The sequence below is a fragment of the Mesoplodon mirus genome, assembly GCF_964341445.2.
Source record: "Mesoplodon mirus genome assembly, chromosome: 14".
Taxonomy (NCBI): domain Eukaryota; kingdom Metazoa; phylum Chordata; class Mammalia; order Artiodactyla; family Ziphiidae; genus Mesoplodon; species Mesoplodon mirus.
The window spans coordinates 1,384,916-1,408,377 of NC_138990.1; the positions used below are offsets into that span (position 1 = coordinate 1,384,916).

The 23,462-nt window shown below is 43.6% G+C and overlaps 2 protein-coding genes across 8 annotated transcripts in view; both read left to right on the forward strand.

The window, feature by feature from the left end:
• Window positions 1-23,462, forward strand: part of M1AP (meiosis 1 associated protein) — a 95,976-nt gene that overhangs the window by 70,613 nt on the left and 1,901 nt on the right. For 4 of the 7 annotated variants that reach the window (XM_082643054.1, XM_082643057.1, XM_082643053.1 and 1 more), the window contains exons 5-10: window positions 331-504; window positions 4,291-4,453; window positions 5,403-5,544; window positions 21,423-21,629; window positions 22,724-22,864; window positions 23,326-23,337. In XM_082643054.1, the coding sequence (XP_082499180.1) occupies window positions 331-504; window positions 4,291-4,453; window positions 5,403-5,544; window positions 21,423-21,629; window positions 22,724-22,864; window positions 23,326-23,337 (839 nt within the window). The remainder of the gene's footprint in view (window positions 1-330; window positions 505-4,290; window positions 4,454-5,402; window positions 5,545-21,422; window positions 21,630-22,723; window positions 22,865-23,325; window positions 23,338-23,462) is intronic. The other 3 variants (XM_082643056.1, XM_082643055.1, XM_082643058.1) reach the window with 3 other exon arrangements.
• Window positions 19,628-20,177, forward strand: LOC309815964 (polyadenylate-binding protein 2-like). Its single transcript, XM_082643062.1, has one exon. The coding sequence runs from the start codon at window positions 19,750-19,752 to the stop codon at window positions 20,104-20,106; it is 357 nt and encodes a 118-aa protein (XP_082499188.1). The 5' UTR covers window positions 19,628-19,749; the 3' UTR covers window positions 20,107-20,177.

The window sequence follows — 23,462 nt, forward strand, 5'->3', positions numbered from 1 at the left end:
CTAGCTTTCCATGTCAGTACATTTAGCTTTACTTTGTTAACAGCTGTATAATACTCCACAGTCTGTGCCATAATTTATTTAAACATTCTCCTATTGATGGGCATTTGAATTGCTTCCTGTTTGGGTTTTTGATTATTTGTTATCGCAACAGTGCTGTACTGAACATCTTTGCATATGTTTCTTTGTGTACTGTCCAAGAACGTCTCTAGGCTAGATATCTAGAGGTGGAATTGATGGATCCAAAAATGGGTGCATTTAATATTTTATATTTTTCAAAATTTGTAATTAAAGAATTAAACACTTTAACCACTGTTTCCCTTTCTTCTGCAGAGACTTCTATCCTGGGAACTGATATTGACCTTCAGACTATAGACAATGATATTGTCAGCATGGAGATTTTCTTCAAAGCCTGGCTGCATAACAGTGGAACAGACCAAGAACATGTCCACCTTCTTCTTCCTTCACGGAGTTTCAGCAACATTTCCAGAGCCAGAGATAATCCAAGTACACACCCCCCAAAAGACATATTATATAGATAATAATTATCCTAGTCTAGGATTAGGACTCTAGATTGGAAAGTCATCAGAATACAGAGTAGCTGAGGTTTAGGGATTGGAGGAGGCTTGGATGAGGCTCTCCATGTAAGCATGAGGAGTAAGAAAAGAATTTCTATAAAGTAACCACCACAGTTAGAAAATTGAGCCTGATTAAGCCCAGACAGCAAGGGCCAGTTAGTTTCAGTGTAAAGACTTAAACACCTCAATAATAGGGCATCAGCTACACTACATAAGAGCACAATGAATCATATGTTTTCTCAAGTTTTCATTTTTGATGCAGCAGATATTATTGACATTATAATTTCAGGTAAGCTGGTACCTTGACAATATCAATAGGGCCTGTGAGGAGAGGAAAAGAACCAAAATTAAATGATTAAATAGAGGTCTTCTCAATAGGGAGACACCAAACTGAGGGGACCTAAAGCAGCTACAGAGGCAAGCCCCAGGGAGTACAACTAGTGGCCCTAGACCATGTTCACAAAGTATGTTCTGGCGATTGTGGCAACCAAGAGGTCAAACCAGTGTTCCAGGCATGTCAGCAAGGTCCTGGATATTGTTCTGGCTGGCAGTGTTACTTAATTCAGGTCCCACTAGATTGTAGGGATAAAGCCGTTTCTAGTCTCCATCCCCTTTGAAACTTGGCCTAGGACCTGGGTGGCAGGGCCTGCAAATGGACCCATCAGTATAGTCAGCCACAGCTCCAAAGGGAACAGACTAAATTTTGTCTTCCCCTTTAGGGGTGGGAGCTCAATGAGAAAAATGGGTACAGACTTCCTTCCATCCCCAAAAGGGAGGACACACGTTGGTCCTTTCTTCCTGGGGATAGCCACTGGGTTCTTAATCTCCCTACCCCTCCCCCACATTTCAATCTAGGGCCTGGGATGCCTTTAACAACTTACCTTGATTTTACTGTCTTTCTTTTGTGTGTAAAATTTTCTTCCCAAGACCTCCATTCCACGCACTTTGTCCGAGACTAACAGTACCAATTGCTCACTTCTTATCTATTTTCCCCAAGCACTATGTTAACTCCTTTCATTGCATCATCCCCTTTCACCTTCATAACAACAACATGGTGCAGGTACTATTATCATATGTCATTGAATCTAAGATGCTGTCCATTATAAGATACACCATTATTTTATATACCACTGAGAAAGAAAAACAATGCCAATTAAATGTGACACATTGCTTTTTTATCACTTAGAAATATTATTTTATTCTTACTGAGAGAGTTCTTTTAGATTAGAGTAGTAAGTAAGGGTTAAGAGTACCTGTCTGGTCGATGGTGATTGCAAGACATATATAGAGCTGTTAGTAAGTGAGAAAAAATGTGTCTTAAAATGAATAAATATAATATTATCCCTGTTTTACAGATGAGAAAACTGAGACAGAGAAATTAAACATTTCTGCACAGAAAATTAATAGTCAAGCCAGAATTTGAAGCCAAGCAACTCCATATCCCATCCTTAACCCTTAGGATTAGAAATCTATATTTTATACATTTGACTACTCTCAGCCTAGAGGACATTCATCAAACTCAGGTCTATCACTTCCAGAGCCTGGGCCCTTACCTACTATGCAACCTGCCTCATGCTGGGCAATTTTGAGTGAAGGGTCTGCCTCATGCTGGGCACATCTCTTTTTAGGAGGGCTAGGGCCATCCAAAGCCAGGAGCTCCTACAACCAGCCTTTCTTCTACTGTTGCATGGCATTTGCCCATGGTAGTGTTGAGAATTTCTCTGCTTTGCCCTCCCTTGTTCCATGGCTTTCAGCACCAGGGTCAGAGCCAGAATGTTTATCTCCCCATCTGCAATTATTTTTTGGAAACCACAGGTCTTCAGGATGGGTGGTAGAACTTAGATCCAGACTCTTCTGCTGAGGAGGTCTTCACTGGAATCCAGATGCTCAGGCATAAGTTGGAATGAGGTCCAGAGAAAGTAGGCCTCCTCTGGGGTGGGTGTGACCCACGTGAGAGTTTAAGCAAGCACAATAAAGACCATATCATAGTTATCCATTATTTACAAAACTGATGCATTGCCCCATATGTAGATTTCTGGAAATGTGGTTCCCCACAAAAAAATAAAACAAAACAAGACAAAAACACTGAGCTCTCCTACTATAGAATCTTTTGAGGACTGCTCCTCAGATGTTCACTTTGACTGCTCCTTACAAGGTTCTCCACCCAACACCACCGGCTTCTGTAGCTGCCTCGGGCCCTTCAGCCACTCTCTAGGTGCTTCCCTCAGAGGCCTCTTTTTCACAGTGCATAGTCTACCTCAGCTGAGTGTCTTTTCCCATATCTTGGGTTTGGGGTCTGCCACCTCTGCACCTGAGTCTGAGTGGTGAGAAGCATACCTGGTTCTAGACTCTAGCCCTGGTAAAACATTTTTCCCAGCTTTGGAACATTGCTGAGACTACAATTCCAGCAGTTCTCATCCCTGGCTACAGTAAGAATCACATGAGGAACTTTTTAAAATACCAATATCAGCTCCATCCCCAGAGATCCCAATTTCATTGATGTGAGGTAGGGGCCAGACATCAGTACCATATGCAAGTTCACTAGGTGATTCTTACTGCAACCAGAGTTGAGAACCTAAGCCAGATGAGCACAGCCATCTAGTCCTAAAGCCCAGGGACCCAACAATGGAGCAGTCAGGCACAGAGGAAACGAGGGGAAGCTGGAGTCCTAGGCGAAGTCCCTCCTACACTTCCTGGGCTCTAGGACACACCTGGCCAAGAGCTGTCTCACCCAGAACTGATGTCTAGGTCTGATTGCTAGGCCCAGGAGGGCCAGCTAGATCTGACACCTATTCTGGCATCCTATTTTTTCTACATTATTTCTACTTTCATTTTTACCTCATGTTGCAGTTACTACAGTCATTTCATAAATCACTGACATCAACTACTAGCCTTCTCACAAGTACACAGCACTCATATATTCATAGTTTGTTAACAGTTTTTAAACCTGATATACATTTTATTTAAAACCTTCATAATATCAAGGATTCAAATCTAGTGCAACAGAACATTGTACACTGTGACATGTGAATGTACCTGCTGGAGCAAAAGCTTAATACAGAAGCAGATGAATAACCCATACACAGTTAGTCGAGGGCCCCCCAGAACTGTTGTCTGGTGCCGCAATCATGTTCCAAGGCCCAAAGATTCTATTCACTTGGGGAATTAAAAAATAAACTATTTCAGGAACTTATTCCTCTCCCTCCCTCGAATGTCCCTAGAAGAGCTCACAGAGAAGCAGTAGCTGTCAGCTGACTGCCTGACTTCTGCTTTCCTGTTCTTCCTTCATCTGACCTGCAGTCTTGCCAAAGCTTAGCCACAGGGAAGCAGGAGGGGCAAAGTTTCCTTCTGTGATCGCCAAAAGGCCCTGCATATTTCAGTGTTAGCCGCCTCCTCCGCAGAGAACACACGTTCCTCTCAGACTCGATCTCAAGCCAGAAATCTCACTACGAGACAACTGCTCAGCCAGCCCAGAAGTAAAATAAGAAAAAAATCATGCCACACCCAGAAAATAAGCGACCTGCTGTGTAGAGCAACACTGTTCCAGACGTGATCTGCCTTCCCAATGTACTTTCCTCTGTCCAGTCCCTGGCCTCCTCCCAGCCCTTACTTGCCGGGTGGAGGTGGAATTGGGTGGCAGATGTTCTCTCTTAATCGTATAGCCTGAAGTAACTTGTGACAAACAATCCCTCCCCCAATGCCGTTTTTACTGTAGTGTGCCTGAAATGTGATCTCCAAGAGCGACTTCTCAGCCCGTCCCTGCTCCCTGGAACAGCTGATGGCTCCTTGAGAATGGATGACCCCAAAGGAGACTTCAGCACCCTCTACCAGATGGTTTCCCAATCATCAGCATCTTGTTACAAGCTCCGGGTGATCAAGTATGGCTCAAGAGAACCTCTCCCATCCATGCAAATATTTATTCTTATTGGTTCCACAGCTAGGAAGAACAGAGGTAAAGGGCATCCCCAAGTGTCAGGCAGCAGGGAGTCAGTTCCAAAGCAGCAACTACAGGTATGGGCATGAAAGAGTAAGGTCAGGCTGCTTAGTATGTGGAGATGAATGAGGAGACTGTGGAAGATGTGCCTCAGTAGGGTATTCTGAAGTCTGGATGAGAACTGGAAATCCAGATAGTCTCTGAGAATGCAGAGGAAAAAAGAAAAAAAGATCAGCAGAATGATGTTTATCCATTCAGTCAAGGTTTATTGAATACCATCATGACAGAGATCTGACCTTCAAGGAGCAAGTGACACATAGGATCTACCCCACCTTCCCATTTCTTTACTAGAATTCCTGTTTCCAGAAGAATCAGTTCCAGGGTGGAATTAGCAATGGTGGCATAGACCATGTTTACTGCTTCCCAGTTCCTGTCACAGTACCATGTGCAGTTATCTGAGTAAGCTTGTCCGTGGGTCTGCGACCATGGATGCTGCTGGGGAGCCTTCTTAAACGCACCCTCTTCTTAAATGTGTCTTCTGTCAGCACCTTGCCCCGGAAGAACTAGGCCTGGGATGCAGATGTTTAGCAACTATTGCGTGATGTGGTCACTGCAGCAGGAATGAATGGGACAGAATGAGCTCAGGAGAGGGAATATCCAGCAGAGTCTTGAGGCCTCGTGAGGGCCGCTCCATTCATTGATTAACAGGCTTTGAGACTCTGCTGTGTGCCACATACCCTGATAGGTGCTAGCCTTACTAAGGTGAATAATTCACAGGCCCAAACCTAAAGGATTTCACAATAGGGTCTTATACTTAAGCTAAATTTAAGTGGATCTGCGTCGAGGCTCTGGATATCTCTGAGGAGACTTTCACTGCCATTGTCTCTTCCCAGGGCTCTAAAATCCACTGGGGTCTGTGAGTCACTGACATATGGACTCCCCTTCATCCTCAGACCCACAAGCTGTTGGCAGCTGGAATGGGATGAGCTGGAAACAAATCAGCAGCATTTCCATGCTTTGTGTCACAGCCTACTGGTGAGTACCCATGTCACCCAGTGAAGAAGAGGAAGAGTGTTAAAGTACCCAACACAGAGAAGCAGCTAATTAATCCTGCCCTGATCCCAAACCTGTCCCAGTCTTCCAGAGGACAGGGAAAAACTGGACCTACTCTGAAATGTGGATTAAATATGACTTGCCTTTGTTGGTTTCACGCTATAGAGAATAATTCCTGAATTCAGTTATATGACACTAAACTTGAAAATCCCTGATTTTGTACATTTAAATGGCAACAGGGAATTTTCCTTAAGTAACTATATTTGAAACCCTATTTTCTTCCTGTCACTGTGCTGGACATTATGGTTTATTTCAATGAAGAGCACTTAGTCTGTGCCAGACATTGTGCTAAGCCCTAGATATTCAGTCTATTATGATGGACATTATCTATGGTCTCAAGAAACTTTCTAACGGAAGAGACAGAATTAAATATGTATATACTTTTTTTTTTTTTTTTTTTTTTTTTTTTTGGCCGTGCTGGGTCCCCGCCGCTGCACGCAGGCTCCCTCCAGCCGCGGCGAGCGGGAGGCCACCTCCCCGTTGCGGCGCGTGGGCCGCCCACCGCAGCGGCCCCTCCCGCTGCAGAGCACAGGCTGCAGGCATGCAGGCCTCAGCAGTTGTGGCACATGGGCCCAGTTGCTCCGCAGCATGCGGGATCCTCCCGGACCAGGGAGCGAACCCGTGTCCCCTGCACTGGCAGGCAGACTCCCATCCACTGCACCACCAGGGAAGCCCCAATATGTATATTCTTAACTGTGAGAAGTTTATGAGGGAAAATAAGAGATTGCTGTAAGAGAGCCTCTCTGTGAAGGTGACAGTTAAACAGATCTGCCACATGAATGGGAATTAGCTAGGTGAAGGGTGGCAGGAAGAGCACTCCAGGTGCAGGGAAAGGCATGTGCAAAGGCCCAAAGGCCGGAAAGAGCTGATCCTCAAGTCAAGCGTGGAATGACCACTGTGACTGAAACAAAAAGAGCAAGGACCAAGACAGCCAAAAGGTGAGCAGCCAAACGTGAGCAGGGGTCAAATCATACAAAGATTTGTAGTCCACAAACGACGTGGGACTTTACGTACAAAAAGAAATCATTAGAAATGACATCATCTATTTAAGTTTTTAAACAATTAATTGTGCCAAAATTTGGAAATGAACTTTCAGAAGAAAAATGAAAACAAGAAAATGAGGTAGGAGGGCACAGCAGTAGTCTAGGCAAGAGATGATTGTGACTTGGACTTGGATGTCGGAAGTCAAGATGAGAAAAGTAAACCAATTAAAGAAGTATTTTAGAGAAAGAGAGCATGTGAAGGACTGGATGTAGGGAGTGAGGAATAGCGAAGTATCAAATAACTGCCTGGTTTCTGATTTACCATTTCCTGAAAGGAAAACACTAAAAGAGCATATACATGAAACAGTAATACAACACCAAGAAAGCAAAATAAAACAATTGCAAATACAATTCAAGGACGTGTATAACTGCTAAGTGGATATAGAATAACAGTTTGACCCAGTAGGATATGAGAGATCAAGACAGCACAGTAATGTGGCCCTTTCACTGTCAGAAGCAGACTTCTTTTTTCCTGTTTCAAAGCCCACACTCCCTTTGAGGTCCACCCGCTGAGTTCCTGTTTCCTATCTGAAGAACACCCACCTCCTGTCTTTGCAGAGCAGAGACAACAGATACCTCCTAACTGTTAAAGCCCAAGAGCTCCATTTACTATATTCTCCCCGGTTCCTCAGGATCTTGGAGCTATACTCGGGAGAAGTTGCTCTCACGGGGCTTCAGTACCTTCTGACAGCGCATGATATTTTAAACAGACAGTTGCATTGTAATACACTGCTGGAGGGAGTGTAAATTTTCTGGAAAGTGGTACCCTTCAACACTTCAATTCCACTGCTGGGAATATAGCCCAAGAAAACAATGGGAAAAGGGAGCAAACATATAGGTACCAGCATGTTTACCTCAGTGTTATTTACAAGGGTAAGAAACTGGAAACAACTTAAATGTCCTAAATAGAGGAATGGTTAAATTGAAATAGGGGAAAAGTTAGAGGAACAATAATTCAGCCAAACAATGAACCATAGGAGTTTACAGTATGTACTATAAACTATTATGGCAATATATTATGTAGCCATAATAGTTTATAGTAAGGATGGGAAAGAGTATCCTCTTCCATCCTGGCTTATATTATATGAGATCGGAGTCTCTGTGCCTCTGAACCTGGGGTTTGAGAATCTGTATTTATTTATTTATTCAACAAAAATTTATTGAGCACTACATGCCAGGTACAGCTGTAGGGGCCAAAGAGACCTCTTCTTTATCACTCCTCTCCCTTGGAAACTCACAAGTATGTGGTTGACCCATGTCTAATAAGATACCCATTTTCAGTAGCACTTACTAAGAGCTAGTCACTTAACCAAGTGCTTTGCATACTTTACCTCATTTAATTCTCACAATAATTCTGTGAGATAGATTGTTGTCCCCATTTTTACAGATGGAGAAGACTGAAGTCTAAAGAGATCAAAGGTCTTACAGTCTAAAGTCTTACCAAAGGTCACACAGCCACTGAAGTGGCCAAGTCAGAATGTAGTTGAATGTAGTTCTGTTGACTATATATCTCATACTTTTAACTCCTTGGCTAAATTCCTACTCCAGGTGTAGCCAGATAAACACAGATCACAACACTGAGGCTACTTCTTCTCCCTTCACTTAGCACCCCAAGCTTCTGTACATCGCTGGACTTGAATTCACTTAAACTAGTACTAGGTACTTGTAGTAGCTCCTTACCCATCTTGTGCTTCTTGTGTTTCACCTCAACCAGATCAAAGACCACTCTCCTTTCCTAGAAAAGGAAGAAGCAAAATTGTGTTTGAATGGCTCATCCTTCTTGCTTCTCACTTGACATCTCCAAGCAGCAAAAAGCCTGAAAGGTGGTGTGTTATGGAGGGAAGAATTCTTCACAAGCTTCAGCTCATTCATTCAACAACAAATATTTTTGGAGTTCCTACTATGTGACCAGACTTATTTAGCGTTTTAACCTTCCAGATCCTATTTTTACAAGTTTTCAGCACGCCTTTAAGTCCATCCTTGGTTTTATATTCTTTCTTACACCTCTTTCACATGTTCTTTGAAACTCGGATGTAATTAGTTGACTCCTGGCTTCTGTTTCTCATTGTCCTGTTCCCCTCCAGCTAACCTCTCATTCTAACTTCTGTCTTTCTGTTAATAGCAGCACACCACTGTCTGCTCACCCAGGCTTGTAACCTCAGTCACTTTCAGCCTCCTCTCCCTTTACACCCACTTCATCACTAAGTCGTATCAACTTTTTTCTCATAAGTTGTAACTGTCCTTTCCTTCCCATTCCTGCTGCTTGTTCTCACCAAGACTTCTTCAGTAAACTAATTAGCTTCCCTACCTCCAATCTCTCCCTCTTCTAATTTGCCCTGTTCATTAGACCAGATTAATCTTCTTGAAGCATTCCCCTAACTATCACACCCAATGACTTAAGTCTTGCCTGCTCTAACCCCATAGCATCTACTGTATGTATTTTTTCTGCCCTTTCCTTTAATTTATATTTCCCTCATTTTCCCTCTTTCCTTTAATATTGCAATAATCTCTTAAGTTTTCTGAATGCTTTTAGTGTTTCTCCTTCCCAATCCATTTTCCAATCTGCCACCAGATTAATATTCTTGAAACACAGCAATGGTCCTACCACTCTTCAGCTTAAATCTCTTTTGTGGCTTACTATTAATCCTACTTAAAGTGTATATTCCTAAGCCAGGTATTCAAACTCCATCCTTGTCTCCCATTATTCCCCTTCCTGTACATACAGTGCAACCAAATTAATATACAAACTTTAACTTGCCCTACCTTTGAACTTTCTTCGTGTTGTCCCTTCTCCTATCTCCATCTGTTCAAATCCTACCTCATTCTGAAGGACCCAGCTCAAATGGTGCTTCTGCAATGAGGCCTTTCTGGATGCCTGTATTTATCACTAGACTTTTGTGTGTTCTATTTCTTTTTGAAGACAAGCATATTTCAATTAGTTTTTAAATATATGATCCTATGATTTTGGTTAAAGTCTATGATATAAATTTGCCTACCCAGAATCCAGGAAAACGTGGTTGCCTTTTCCTGAAATTTCTACCACTTCCCCGTTTTACCAACTAATTCCTCAGGCTTAGTCAAATTTAGGTTTAGAGTAGAAATTCTCCCTTTGTTATCTCTCTTTGTAGGGAGTCAAGGCCAGGCAGTTTTCTAATCTGTTGTGGTAAAGTGTAATTCGTATTGTCTGTGAAAAGCATGGGCTTTGGGCTCAGATGGTCCTAGGTTCCTGACAGCTTCATTATTTCCCAATTGTGTGAAGTCAGGCCATATACTTAACCTCTCTAAGCCTCAGTGTATTTATCTATTTGTAACCCTAACAAATCTAGTGGTCCCATGTGGTTTTGTCTCTATATAAATGGCATGTAAAGAAGCACTACCCAGAGGACAAAAAGTAATTTTAAAATTAACTTATGTGTGCTTTCAAAGAACGCCAAAGAGGACATAGTTCATTACCCACAATGACATGTTTCAAAGTTTCTTCCTCTACCCCTCAATCATATCTAACCTGAAGATGTTTCAAGAGCCTTTCACACACACGCACACCCAAAAACTAAAACTCTGTCTGTATCCCCAGTCCCTGTTCCTCTATCTTCTTCCTCTCTCAGATATATAGATTTATATATATATATTCTATAGATTAACTTAGCCTCTCTGACATAATCCCCTCCCTCTTAGGTCCTATCTCTCTCCACCTATTTAAACTATCCAGGAATAGAACCCACACAGCTTCTCCTTTCATGAGTAGAAGTGGAGTGGGAGAGAAGGAAAAAAGGGAGAAGGTGCATGACAAACATATTAGTAACCCTTGTCCCTTTCACATGTAAAACAGATATACCTCACGTGAAATATACCTGGTCTTTAAGATGATTAAGTAATATTACATGTGTAAAGCACGTAGCATACATCTGGCATATGATTTGTACATAATGGTTGGTTAGTAGTTCTACAAATTCCATTTGTTTATTTTTTATGGATTCTAGTTCTCTGGAGAAATTCTCCGTATTTTCACCTATTTCCGTGAACAAACTAATCATAGTTATTTCAAGGTACTTTGCTAACCTCAGCACTTGGATCACCTGTGGCCTTGTTGCTGTTGTCTCTTTCTTCATTTGGTTTTCAGACATGTGGTCCTGTCTTTTGGTGAACCCGGTAATATTTTGGTGAAAGATACTCATTGTGTCTAAATAAATTGTAGAGGCTCCAGTTGGTGTTGGCCCCTTCTGAGAGGGTTCATCCTGCCCTGCACTAAGCAGATAGAGTGTTGGCAAATCATCCTTTTCCACTCAGGAGCTATGCTGAGTCAAGGTTGGACTGCAGTCCTGCTAAGTCTCAATCTACCCTGGTTTGCTCCTTGCCCTCTAGGATTTACCACTGAAAACCTGGTCTGTAATGTGTATCCCCTCCCCATGGACGATCCCAACTCTAATCACTCCTTCCCAAGTCTTCTAAAATGCTCTACTTCTAGAGGCTTTCTTCCTCCTTGGGTGTTTTTGTCTGCTCCATGCAGCCCCAGTATTTGGCAAATGTGCTGAGTGAGAAGTTGTCTTGAGCACCCATCTTACCCCTTCCAAGTCTCCACCAGAAAGTTCTGGTAGTTTCTCTGTTCCCTTACAAGTGCCTCAGGAGGTACAAATCCTAGATTCTCAGCTCCCACCCCCACTCCCTCCAACTCAGAATAAACATATGCCCTCAGGATAAAAGCAATTGCAATACTTCCCTCACCTCTCTGAATTCTTCCTTCTCCAGAGACGGAGCCACCTCTCACTTTTATTGTCTCAGCACCTTCTCACTGCCTTCAGACAAATGGTTTCTGTATATTTTTCAGCTTTGCTAGTTATACTAGGCAGGAAAAACAGTCTGCCTCTGGCCATTCCAACCCACTCAAATGTAGAGGTTGATGGTTATTAAATGTTCATTTATTCCCTTTTGCATCCTTTATCTGGCTAGACAGCCTATAATACATTTTTCTGGTTTACCCTCAGTTAGTTGGCTGGTTCCACCATGTTCTCATTTTCAGGTTCCTGGTTTTTCTTACAAGTATGTATAAGCATAGCTTCTGGCAAAAATGGGTGGTTTGCATTTTTATGATCTTATCTAATCTTGGCTCTATTATCACCCTACCCTTATTTTTCCTGTGCCTAATACCCCTAATTGTTTATTTTATATTTTTTGTTGTTGCCTTTTTCTAAACTTGGATAACTACTTTGTGGAATGTGGTAGGGAATTATATATATAATTTTTCCAAGTATTTACTAGATGTATTTTTTCATCACCAGGAAAACATCATTTCAATTACCAAATCCTACTACATAGTCCCAGTTATGTAGCTAGTGACTCACTTTTCACATCCTCATTTCTCTTACAAAGTCATGTCTGTCTGAACTAGGAAAAGAAATGAAAATACCACCTAGATCTTTCAGTTTCATACTTAAAATGTCAGAGTTTCTGGAGACACGTTCCAGAGTTTTACGGGCCATGTCTGCCCTAATTGGCCACAGAAGTGACAGGATTCAAGCCAAGGTATGCCCAGCAGGAGTCTAATTACATAGGCAATGACCTGGTTGGGCTGTAAATGGGTGGGGAAATGGAAATTTCTTGGTTATATTAGGCGAAGAGTCAAGAGCAAGAATCCAAGCTGAGTGGGGTGATGGCAGGTCAGGAGCCATTTTTTTTTTTTTTTTTTTTTTGTGGTACGCGGGCCTCTCACTGTTGTGGCCTCTCCCGTTGCGGAGCACAGGCTCCGGACGCGCAGGCTCAGCGGCCATGGGTCACGGGCCCAGCCGCTCCGCGGCATGTGGGATCCTCCCGGACCGGGGCATGAACCTGTGTCCCCTGCATCGGTAGGCGGACTCTCAACCACTGCGCCACCAGGGAAGCCCCCAGGAGCCATTTTTTAAAAATAAATTTATTTATTTATTTATGACTGCATTGGGTCTTAGTTACTGCATGCGGGCTTTCTCTAGTTGCGGCAAGCGGGGGCTACTCTTCGTTGCGGTACACAGGCTTATCATTGCAGTTGCTTCTCTTTGCAGTTGCTTCTCTTGTTGCGGAGCACAGGCTCTAGGCGTGTGGGCTTCAGTAGTTGCAGCATGCAGGCTCAGTAGTTGTGGCTCACAGGCTCTAGAGCACAGGCTCAGTAGTTGTGGAGTACAGGCTTAGTTGCTCTGCAGCATGTGGTATCTTCCTGGACCAGGGGTTGTACCCGTGTCCCCTGCATTGGCAGGCAGATTCTTAACCACTGCGCCACCAGGGAAGTCCCAGGAGCTATTTTTTTAAAAATGATCAGAATGAAGTTAGCGTATACAGCCTCCAGGGGATACTGAGAGGGGCTAGAATAGCAGGATAGCACTACGTCAGTGAGCTTCTTGTGACCCAGCTTGTCTGTTTCTCTTGCTTCATCTTTCACCGTGCCCCTTCTATCCTCCACTCCAGCCACACTAATAAATTACTAAATGTCCCCCAAAGATGCTAAACTGCTTCACACAGCCACACCCTTTTTCATGCTGAGCCCTTCCCCTTGCCTCTATGAACCTGACAAATTTTTAATTTTTTCCCAGATTCTGCTTAAATACTTTCAATCTGAAGCTTTTCCTGCCCCCCACCATAACCTGCACCCACTCATCCTTTTTGACCCTTCCCCACCCATGTACCTATTGCCACATCTATTTTGAACTTCACAGAACTGATAAACGGTAGGAATATGCACCTTAGCTCTCTGATGTGAGAAATGTCACATTATTATATTTTTCTAAATCAAATTTTAAAAATATTAGTCCCCAAGTGCTAGGATGCTGACACACTCAATATCTTTATGAGTGCCTCTCCCCCTCCCTACGGTCATCCTCATAATCCTAGGGGGGCTAACAGTCCAGAAAATGTGGAAAATGGCCCTTTGGTCTTCAATACACCTCCAGTATTGTTGAATAGAAGTGACAAGGGCAGACACCTTTGTCTTGCTCCTAATCTTAGGGGCAAGGCACCCACCCAGTCTTTCACCACTACTTATGATGTTAGCTGTAGGTTTTTTGTAGAGGCCTTTGTTAGGGTGAAGAAGTTCCATCCTGTTGAATGTTTTTATCATGAATTTTATCAAATGCTTTTTCTGCATCTATTGAGATGATTATGTAGTTTCGTCCATTAGTCTATTAACATGATATATTATTACATTGTTTGACTTTTGGATATGAAGCTAACCTTGTATTCCTAGAATAAATCCCTCTTGTTATGTATAATCCTTTTTATATATTACTGGATTTGGTTGGCTGGTATGTTGTTGAGGATTTTTGCATCTATATTCATAAGGGATATTTGTCTGTAATTTTCTTGTGATGTCTTTTTCTAGTTTTAGTATCAGGGTAATACTAGCCTTACAGATGAGTTGCAAAGTGTTCCTTCATCTTCTGTTTTTGGGGAAGAATTTCTAAAGGATTAATGTTATTTCTTTAAAGGTTTGGTACAATTCACCAGTGAAGCCACCTGGGCCTTGAGTTTTTTGTGGAAAATTTTCTGATTGCTAATTCTATATCTTTACTTGTTATAGGTTGTACAAAAAAGTTAATATAGCAGACCTGAAATTCCTTTCCTTAGAAAGTCCTGCTTGCAAGATTGACCCTTGGCTGGCATCTGGGAACTTGGATTTAGGGAGTGTTTCCACCATCTCCTAAATAATAAGAGTGGCTTACTGTGCCTAAACTGTGCAAAAGTATATGCTGACATCTGCTTTTCTTCTAGGAGTCTAGAATTTTGGTATGTGCTAGGTACAGAGTGCCTATGTGACCAGCCTCCAAAAAAATGTTGGACGCTGACTCTCTAATGACTTCTCCTTGTAGGCAACATTTTACACATGTTGTCACAATTCAACACTAGAGGAATTAAGTACATTCTGTGTGACTCCATAGGTAGAGGACTCTTAAAAGCTTGCACCTTGTTTCCTCTGGACTTCATCCCATGAGATTTTCTCCATGCTGATTTTCCTTTGTATTCTCTGCATGTAATAAGTAATATTTATGAGTATGACTATATGCTAAGTCCTGTGAGTCTTCTTAGTGAATCACTGAACCTGGGAGTGGTCTTGGGGACCCCTGACACAGATTTATTCAGATTTTCTATTTCCTTTTTTTTTTTTTTTTTTTTTGTGGTACATGGGCCTCTCACTGTTGTGGCCTCTCCCATTGTGGAGCACAGGCTCCAGACACGCAGGCTCAGCAGCCATGGCTCACGGGCCCAGCCGCTCCACGGCATGCGGGATCTTCCCGGACCAGGGCACGAACCCATGTCCCCTGCATCGGCAGGCGAACTCTCAACCACTGTGCCACCAGGGAAGCCCTCTATTTCCTTTTGAGTCAATCTCAGCAGTTTGTGTCTTTCTAGGAATCTGTCCTTTTCATCTAGGTTATCTAATTTGTTGTCATATAATTGTTTACAATATTCTCTTGTAATTCTTTTCATTTCTGTAAGGTGAGTAGTGATTCCACCTCTTTTTTTTTTTATTTTAGTAACTTAGATATTTTCTCTTTTTTCCATTGATCAATCTAGCTAACAGGTTTTTTGTTTGTTTGTTTGTTTGTTTTTGTTTTGTTTTGTTTTGTTTTGATCTTTTCAAAGAATCAACTTTGGTTCCATGATTTTCTCTATTGTTTTTATATTCTCTATTTCATTTCTTTCTACTCCCGTATTTTTTAATTTCCTTCCTTCTACTTACTTTAGGTTTGGTTTGGTCTTCTCTTTCTAGTTTCTTAAGGTGGAAGGTTAAGTTATTGATTTGAGATCTTTCTTCTTTTTACTTTAATAGAGGAGTTTTCAGCTATAAATGTCCCTCTAAGCACTGCTTTAGCTGTATTTCATAAGTTTTGGTATGTTGTGTTTTTACTTAAACTCATATCAAATTATTTTCTAATTTCCCTGGTGATTTCTTCTTTGATCCACTGATTACTTAGGAGGATGTTATTTAATTTTCACATACTTATGAATTTCCCAAATTTCTTTTCATTATTGATTTCTAATTGCATTCCACCATGGTCAGAGAAGATACTTTGGATGATATGATTTTTTTTTAAGTTCTTCAGATACAATCCAATATCTTTTTTTTAAATTTTATTTATTTAGTTAGTTTTGGCTGTGTTGGGTCTTCGTTGTGGTATGCGGGCTTCTCATTGAGGTGGCTTCTCTTGGTGCGGAGCTCGGGCTCTAGGCGCACGAGCTTAGTTAGTTGTGGCAGGTGGGCTCAGGGGCTTAGTTGCTCCACAGCATGTGGGATCTTCCCAGACCAGGGCTCGAACCCATGTCCCCTGCATTGGCAGGTGGATTCCCAACCACTGCACCACCAGGGAAGCCCTGGATGATTTTAATCTTTTAAAATGTATTGTAGTTTGTTTTATGGCCTATTCTGGAGAATGTTCCATGTTCACTTGAGAAGAATGTATAATCTGCTGTTTAGGGGTTTGAAACCTCTTTTACCATCTTCCCCCGGTCTCCTTTTTGGAAGCCAGTATGAGAGTAGCCGAGTAGTGGATACTGTATCTTCTTTTTCTTCCCCTCCTGGGTCCTGCCTTCTGGAGTCAGAGAATAAGCAAATAATGCCAAATTAACAACCTCTTGCTGATGTCCTTCCAGATTCCAAACACGCCCAGGTATGCATTGCTTTTCTGTAACTAGCTGTGACTTCTCTTCCTAGATGCATCGTGACAATAAAATGTTTCTCTTCCCACAAGCACTACAAAATGAGTGCTCCTGCTCTCCCCTGCTCTCAGGAACACTCCCACTCAGGAGTTGGTCAACGCTTCTTTAATGGTTGGATTTGGTCCCACATCATCATATTAATGGCAAACCAAGGGAGCGCTGGTTTGGTGAGATTAGAGCTTTTACCTGATATAATAAACCCCCATCTGCCTGCCCTTCTGACAGTGCCATTAAAATTGTCCCTTCTACTCCTGTTTCCCCATATACCCAGAAGTGAGTAACCACATCCTCTTCCTTTTCTTTGAAATCTGTAAAGGATCCATTTGTCTGTAACTAACAGAAAACCAATCCAACTCTACTTTGAGTAATTAAGAGTTTATTTTTCTCATGTAACAAGAAGTGCAGGGACAGACAATTCTGGGGCTGACGCAGTTGATCAACACCATCAAGGACCCAGACTTTTTCCATTTTCCCACTGCAGCATCCACAGCAGGTGTACTTTTCATCCTTGTGCCTGCTGCCTCATGGCCACAAGATGGCTGCTGCACCTTAAGACCAAGTCTTGTCCTAGGGAGAAAGAAGGGGTAGGGTGCGGAGGCAAACAGCCTGCCAGAGTATTACAGAGCTTTTCCAGAAGCCCCACCCAGCAACTTCTGCTGATGTCTCATTATGTAAGTATGGGTCACATATCACCCCACACCAGTCACTGAAAGACTGAAAAATGGGTAAAGACAAGGGAGAGGGCAAGGGAGAGAGGAGCAGTGGCCGGGAAACCAACAATGGCTGCCACGCCTTCCTTCACAGCTTTAGTAGTTAGAAGTGGGGGAGGATGACTTTAATCAGGCTGAGCTTGGAGTATGACATTGCATTCAATTCTGTCCCTGTCACACCTGTTCTAATAAGAATCTATCCCCACTTCCTAAAATCTAAACTTCCTGGCACCTTCTGTAGCAAAGTCCCTAAGCACAACATAAATATAGACACATTTTCACCTGCCTTCTGGTAAATTCAGCATCCAACTCATGCTCCTTTTTTTAGAATTAGCAAAAACATATTCTAAAGTACTCAGCAGTCATCCACAGTCATTAAGCATTGTTCAATTTGAGGACTCCAAAGGTTAGTCTTCTGGGACATCACCATGCCACTGTCTTTTCTCAGCCCAGATACCTGGTTTGTCAGTTAACCATTTCCATCACAGGTACAATGCCTGTACAAACAAGTCAACCCATGACCTGGTTCAAGCTTGGGTCCTGGACTTCAAGTAATCACTGTCCAGGAAGAGGTTAGAAATTCAAAGTCAAAATAGAAGACTTAAAGTTCAATTTCCCTATCTCTCACTTTCTCAGGAAAGTGAAAATGCAGATAAATTAATATCTTTATCAAACTCTAATAAGTACATTTGCCTGTCTTCCTTCCAGAGCCTTCCATCAACCTCTCTGTAAATCAGCCCAGAAGTTTTAAAGCATTCTGTAAAATCCTTTCAAATCAGCCTCTTCCCAGTCCTCTGATAGTTCACACATCAGGAGTTACTTTTGAAAGACCTCACATATTTCTGCATACAGTTCTCTAACAGAATCTTAGCTATTGTCTCAAAGTCAATAGAATCAAATTCTAAAGATCATAATTTTTTTGTGTGCCACATTCAAAGTTTCTTAGTAATCCCAGGGTGTAGTGGTTTTGAATTTATTTCATAACTCTGAGGTGCAAGAAATGTCATATTGCCATAGTTTTAGCCCCCAGGGACTTGCCACCGTGGCAAGATATTCTATTCTCCATGGAGTCTTGGAAAGGTAACCAACTGCCCCAGTTTGCCCAGGACTGAAGTGTTTTCTGGGACACAGGACTTTCAGTGCTAAAGATGGGCAAACTGAAACAGTTGGTCATCCTAAATCTTGGACAAACATTAGTTTACAAACCTTCTGCTTACTATATTACAAGCTCTAAGAGGGCAACGAACATGTCTAATGAATTTCTATATACCCATGCCTAGTGCTTGGGACATAATAGGCATTCAATAAATTCTTAAAAAATAAACAAACTAATCTACAAACAAATTCATGAAACAGCATGAAAAAAAGAAGATTAAAATAATGATAATAATTCAAAGCCTGAGCCACATTGGAAGTTACTTGAGCCAAATGAAATGGAGTGCCCTGCAATTTCCTAATATCCCTTCCAGAGAACATCCCTTCCAGGCTTAAAAAGGCCATGTCCATATACCCTGAGAAAACCATAATTCAAAAAGAGTCATGTACCACAATGTTCATTGCAGCTCTATTTACAATAGCCAGGACATGGAAGCCACCTAAGTGTCCATCGACAGATGGATGGATAAAGAAGATGTGGCACATATATACAATGGAATGTTACTCAACCATAAAAAGAAATGAAATTGAGTTATTAGTAGTGAGGTGGGTGGACCTAGAGACTGTCATACAGAGTGAAGGAAGTCAGAAAGAGAAAAACAAATACTGTATGCTAACACATATATATGGAATCTAAAAAAAAAAAAAAAAAGGTTCTGAAGAACCCAAGGGCAGGATAGGAATAAAGACACAGATGTAGAGAATGGACCTGAGGACACAGGGAGGGGGAAGGGTAAGCTGGGACAAAGTGAGAGAGTGGCATGGACATATATACACTACCAGATGTAAAACAGATAGCTAGTGGGAAGCAGCCGCATAGCACAGGGAGATCAGCTCGGTGCTTTGCGTCCACCTAGAGGGGTGGGATAGGGAGGGTGGGAGGGAGACACAAGAGGGAGGGGATATGGGGATATATGTATGTGTATAGCTGATTCACTTTGTTATACAGCAGAAACTAACACACCATTGTAAAGCAATTATACTCCAATAAAGATGTTAAAAAAAAAAGGCCATGTCCTCAGAGCAGGAGCAAATTCTCCCCATGCACACATACACCATGATTTCCATATCATTTATTTCCAGTCTGATGGACTTGGGAAGCATCAGGTAGACTTTCCATACATTTTGTATCTGTTCTTCAGGAAGACAGCACATCTCCAGATATAAGCAAAATGTTAAGAAAGCATGAACTTCTGAAGGCACCTACCACCTGCCTGACTTACCAGACCCCCTCAGAGTTCTGTGCTGTACAGAATGATGACACTGCTTTAACGTGTGTAGAACTGGGTGAGAGGAGGGCGAGCAAGCGGGCCAGCGACCGACTGGCCGGCGGGGCGGGGTTGCGGAGAATAACGTGATGCAGCCTCGACCACCAGAAGGGGCCCAGCAGGGTTGATGTGTTGTCCTAGAGAAGGAACGGGAAGCAATCAAAGCTTGAGTCGGGAGATGGAAGAAGAAGCTGAGAAGCTAAAGGAGCTGCAGAATGAAGTACAGAAGCAAATGAATATGAGTCCACCTCCAGCAATGCCGGCCCACTGACCATGTCCCTTGAGGAGAAGATGGAGGCCGACGCCCGTTCCACCTATGCTGGCAAAGTGGACTGTGGTGCAACCGCGGAAGAGCTGGAGGCACACTTTCATGGCTGCGGTTCAGTCAACCACGTTACCATCCTCTGTGACAAATTTAGTGGCCATCCCAAAGAGTTTGCATATATAGGGTTCTCAGACAAACAGTCAGCGAGGGCTTCCCTGGCCTTAGATGACTCCCTATTTAGAGGAAGACAAATCAAGGTGATCCCAAAGCGAACCAACAGACCAGGCATCAGCACAGCAGACCAGGGTTTCCCACAAGTCCGATTCCGAGCCCGGACCCCCGACTACAACAGTTCCCCCTCTTAATTCTACAGTGGTTTTAACAGCAGGCCCTGGGGTCACGTCTACAGGGGCTGGGCTAGAGAGACATCATGGTATTCCCCTTACTTTAAAAAAGTGTGTATTGTGGGGGGGGGAAGAGGAAAGGGAGACAAAAGAATTTTTTTTAAAAAAGAAGTTTCTAGAACTCCAGCCCCACCCCCCACCCCAGCACATTTGCTCTGGGGTATAATTCTAATGCCACAGCAGGTTTTTACTGCTTCACTGTGTCACTTTCCACTTGTCTTCCACAAGACACTGATAATTCCTCTATCCCCTTAAAATCTTTTTTCTCCTTTTTGCCTTTCCCCTTGTATTATTTCTTCCAACTTTTCATATATGTTAGAGTGGGTAGAGCTAGTGTGCTTTCTTTCATCTTATGTAGCAAGGAGACTGTTATGTACCTGTTATGATGATCACCTCAAGGAAGAGAACACAATTTAAAGATTTAAAGATGATTGTAACAGTCCCGACTCCGTGGTTCCTGGAGTTGTGGTTTTCCTTGAAAAACTACCACAGAAAATTGTCTCATTTCCATGCCTGGTTTAAAACGGTACATGCAGAACATCTGGTAATATGTCTGCTTGTCTCTTCTTCTTACCCATATGCTAACTTATTTAATCTCCATGGCAGATGACAAAGTGTCACCCCTCTGTTCTGCAGTACCCTTCACTCAAAGAGTTGCCACCCCCAGAATTTTGACCCTTCTTTTTGTCCTGTGATGGCGTGAGTTGATATCAAGGGCCCTGTCCCCACCCACCTCCTTGTACCAAAGCTTTCCTCTCCCTGATCTCTCCTCCTCCTCTCTCTTCCCAGGTGACTTTGACCACCTTCTTTTTAAGCCCTCTCTGGACATTCCAGGGACATTCCCCAATCAGCCCACTCTAACCCCAGTTGTGCATCACAAGCAAAATTTATCACCCTCAAAATGAGACCTGAATTTTCACAGCATCCCACAGAAGTCTCTGTTTTAAGGCTCTGTTTTTAAGGATTTCAGTTCTTGAAACTCCACATTTATCATTGAGTAATATATTAGCCCCCTGTAAGGTGAACACCTACTTCATCTCTGAACTTGTCTCTGCATTGATAACCCTTTGTGTATGTCCCTAATCAGGGGAAAAGAGTAGTACCCTGGGGCACTGGTGATTCAGGCAGAAAGTCCCTCCCTCCCCAGGGCCAGGGTGAAATGGCTCAGCCCGCCCTGACGCCCCCAGAGGAACTTGGGGAAGCCTCAATTGGGACTAATCCTCCAAACACGCCAAAGACTGAAGATGAACCAGCGTTTATGTATGTCTTTGTTTCAGAAAAGAGAATGGCTGCTATTGGCCAAAGGGGAGCCCCTGAGCCAAGGACACAGACTGAGAGAGCCCGCCAGCACCTTCTACGTGATCCTGCCGTCTCGCTCTCCCACTCTGCTGGTGAAGGCAGTGGCCACTCGGGAACTGATGCTGCCCAGCCCTTTCCCCCTGCTACCTGAGGACGTGCCTGATGACAGCCGTAAGACTGTGGAGGCAAGTGAGCCCAGATCTCATGGGATATATAGAGCGGAGAAAAGAGAATAGAGTTCAAGAAAGGGATGAGGGAAAGGAGTGAGCCCCTGAAGGGAAGGACAGGGGAGCGGAGGCAGAGGTGGTTCCGAGGGTGTGGCAAGAGGAGCAGAGAAGAAAGCAAGGAACCGAGGCCAGACAGAAGGACGTAAGCGTCTGCGAGCCGGTGTATTCCCACGGGGCTTGCTCTGCAATGTGTGTGTGCGTGTGTGTGTACCTGTGTTTGTGTGCGTCTGAGACAAAGAGGAAAAGACAGCCAATGTAGGCACCGAGACTAGGAAGAGCTGTAAAATAAGACTGATGCAAAGGAGGGAACAGCTCTGAAGGCCACTTTCCCTGCCCCCTCCTCTCATCTTGGATCTGGATTCTGGATTTCCTCTGTCAGCCTTCCCAGGCTGAGGTGGGGGAGGGGGGGCCTCTGGGTACAGAGAACTGGAACCACATCATTGCTGCTAGGTTGCTGACTTACGTGCAGAGAGCACAGAGCCTGGGATTGTACTCTTGGCTTGGCAGCCACGGGGATGCAGAGAGGTGGGCACAAGTGGCCATGGCTCACTCAGTGTCTCACTTCAGGGCCAGTGGTTCCTGGCACAGGATGCTGTGGCCGGAAAACCTGACTGCTCAGGAATGCTCTGCTGGCATGTCCTCTGGTTATACTCACCTCAAAGGCTGCCGAGAACTCAGTGTACTTGCTGTGCAGACTGAGCACCGCAGCCGGGACACACCCTCCCTCACAGCTTCGCACACTGGATCCCTTGTAACCTTCATAGCACTCTGGCCCCTCTCAGAATCCTGTGACATTGTTCTCAGGGCCAGAGTGTTCAGTGTCCCTAACCACTAGGTTGCTGCTACTTCTGGTACCCTTGCCTGACACTTACCTCACAGGCACTCAGACCTGGGACAGAACCCCCTGCAGGACACGCATCTATTCCACATCCTTCAGTGAAGCCCTGAGCCATCATACCTCCTCCAGCTTCTCACACTCAGGTCTCTGCCTGACATCTCGGGTTCTATGGCCTCAAGACCCCCAGCTGAGGCTCCTCCTCTCTCTTCCTCAGAGCATGCTGGATGACCTGGAGCTAGAACCCACCTACAACCCCCTGCAGGTTCGCAGCCACCTGTACTCACACCTGAGCAGCACCTTTGCCAAGCCTCAGGGCCTGCTCCACCCAAGGTGGGAGAGCCGGGCTCTGAGAAAGGTACTTCCCTCCCTGCGCTTTACGCCCAGAATCCCAGAGTCCTGTTCCCCTGTGCCCAGCTCCCCTCATCCAAGGGAGGAGCCTCCCTGGATCTCCTGTGGCAGAAAGACGGCATACAGGGGAGGAAGAAAAACAGCAGCCTTTCGCCCTAGACAAAGAAAATTACACCCCTACCCGGGAAGGGGGCTTTGTTTTTGCTCGGGCATTTACATATAATGTTTAGGTATCTTAATTGCAGTGTTTGTGATAAATCATTAGTCATTTAACAGACCATTGTCCCACTAAGCAAACTGGCTGCACTGGAACTACAACCACAAGCCTCTGTGGAAAGAAAAGGCTTAAGGGAAGGTGGGAAAAGAAATGCCCAAGGGAAGGGGAATGAGCATTTACTGAGCAGCAGGCACTTGCCAGGTTCTGTGACACGTGCTCTCACACCTATTCTTCTCATTTAATCCTCACAGCTTCCCCGCAAGGTAAGTGTTCTGCTTATTTTACAGATGAGTAAAGGGAGGCTGGCCAAGGTTAGGAGCTTAGAGACAGGGCTCTAGTGACAAGCAGAGAGAGAAGAGTAATTGAAGGGGGGATTTATCTTTTTGTT

Excerpts from the sequence above, each read along its gene's own strand:
- LOC309815964 (XM_082643062.1), top strand. The coding sequence starts at position 19,750 with ATGTCCCTTGAGGAGAAGATGGAGGCCGACGCCCGTTCCACCTATGCT.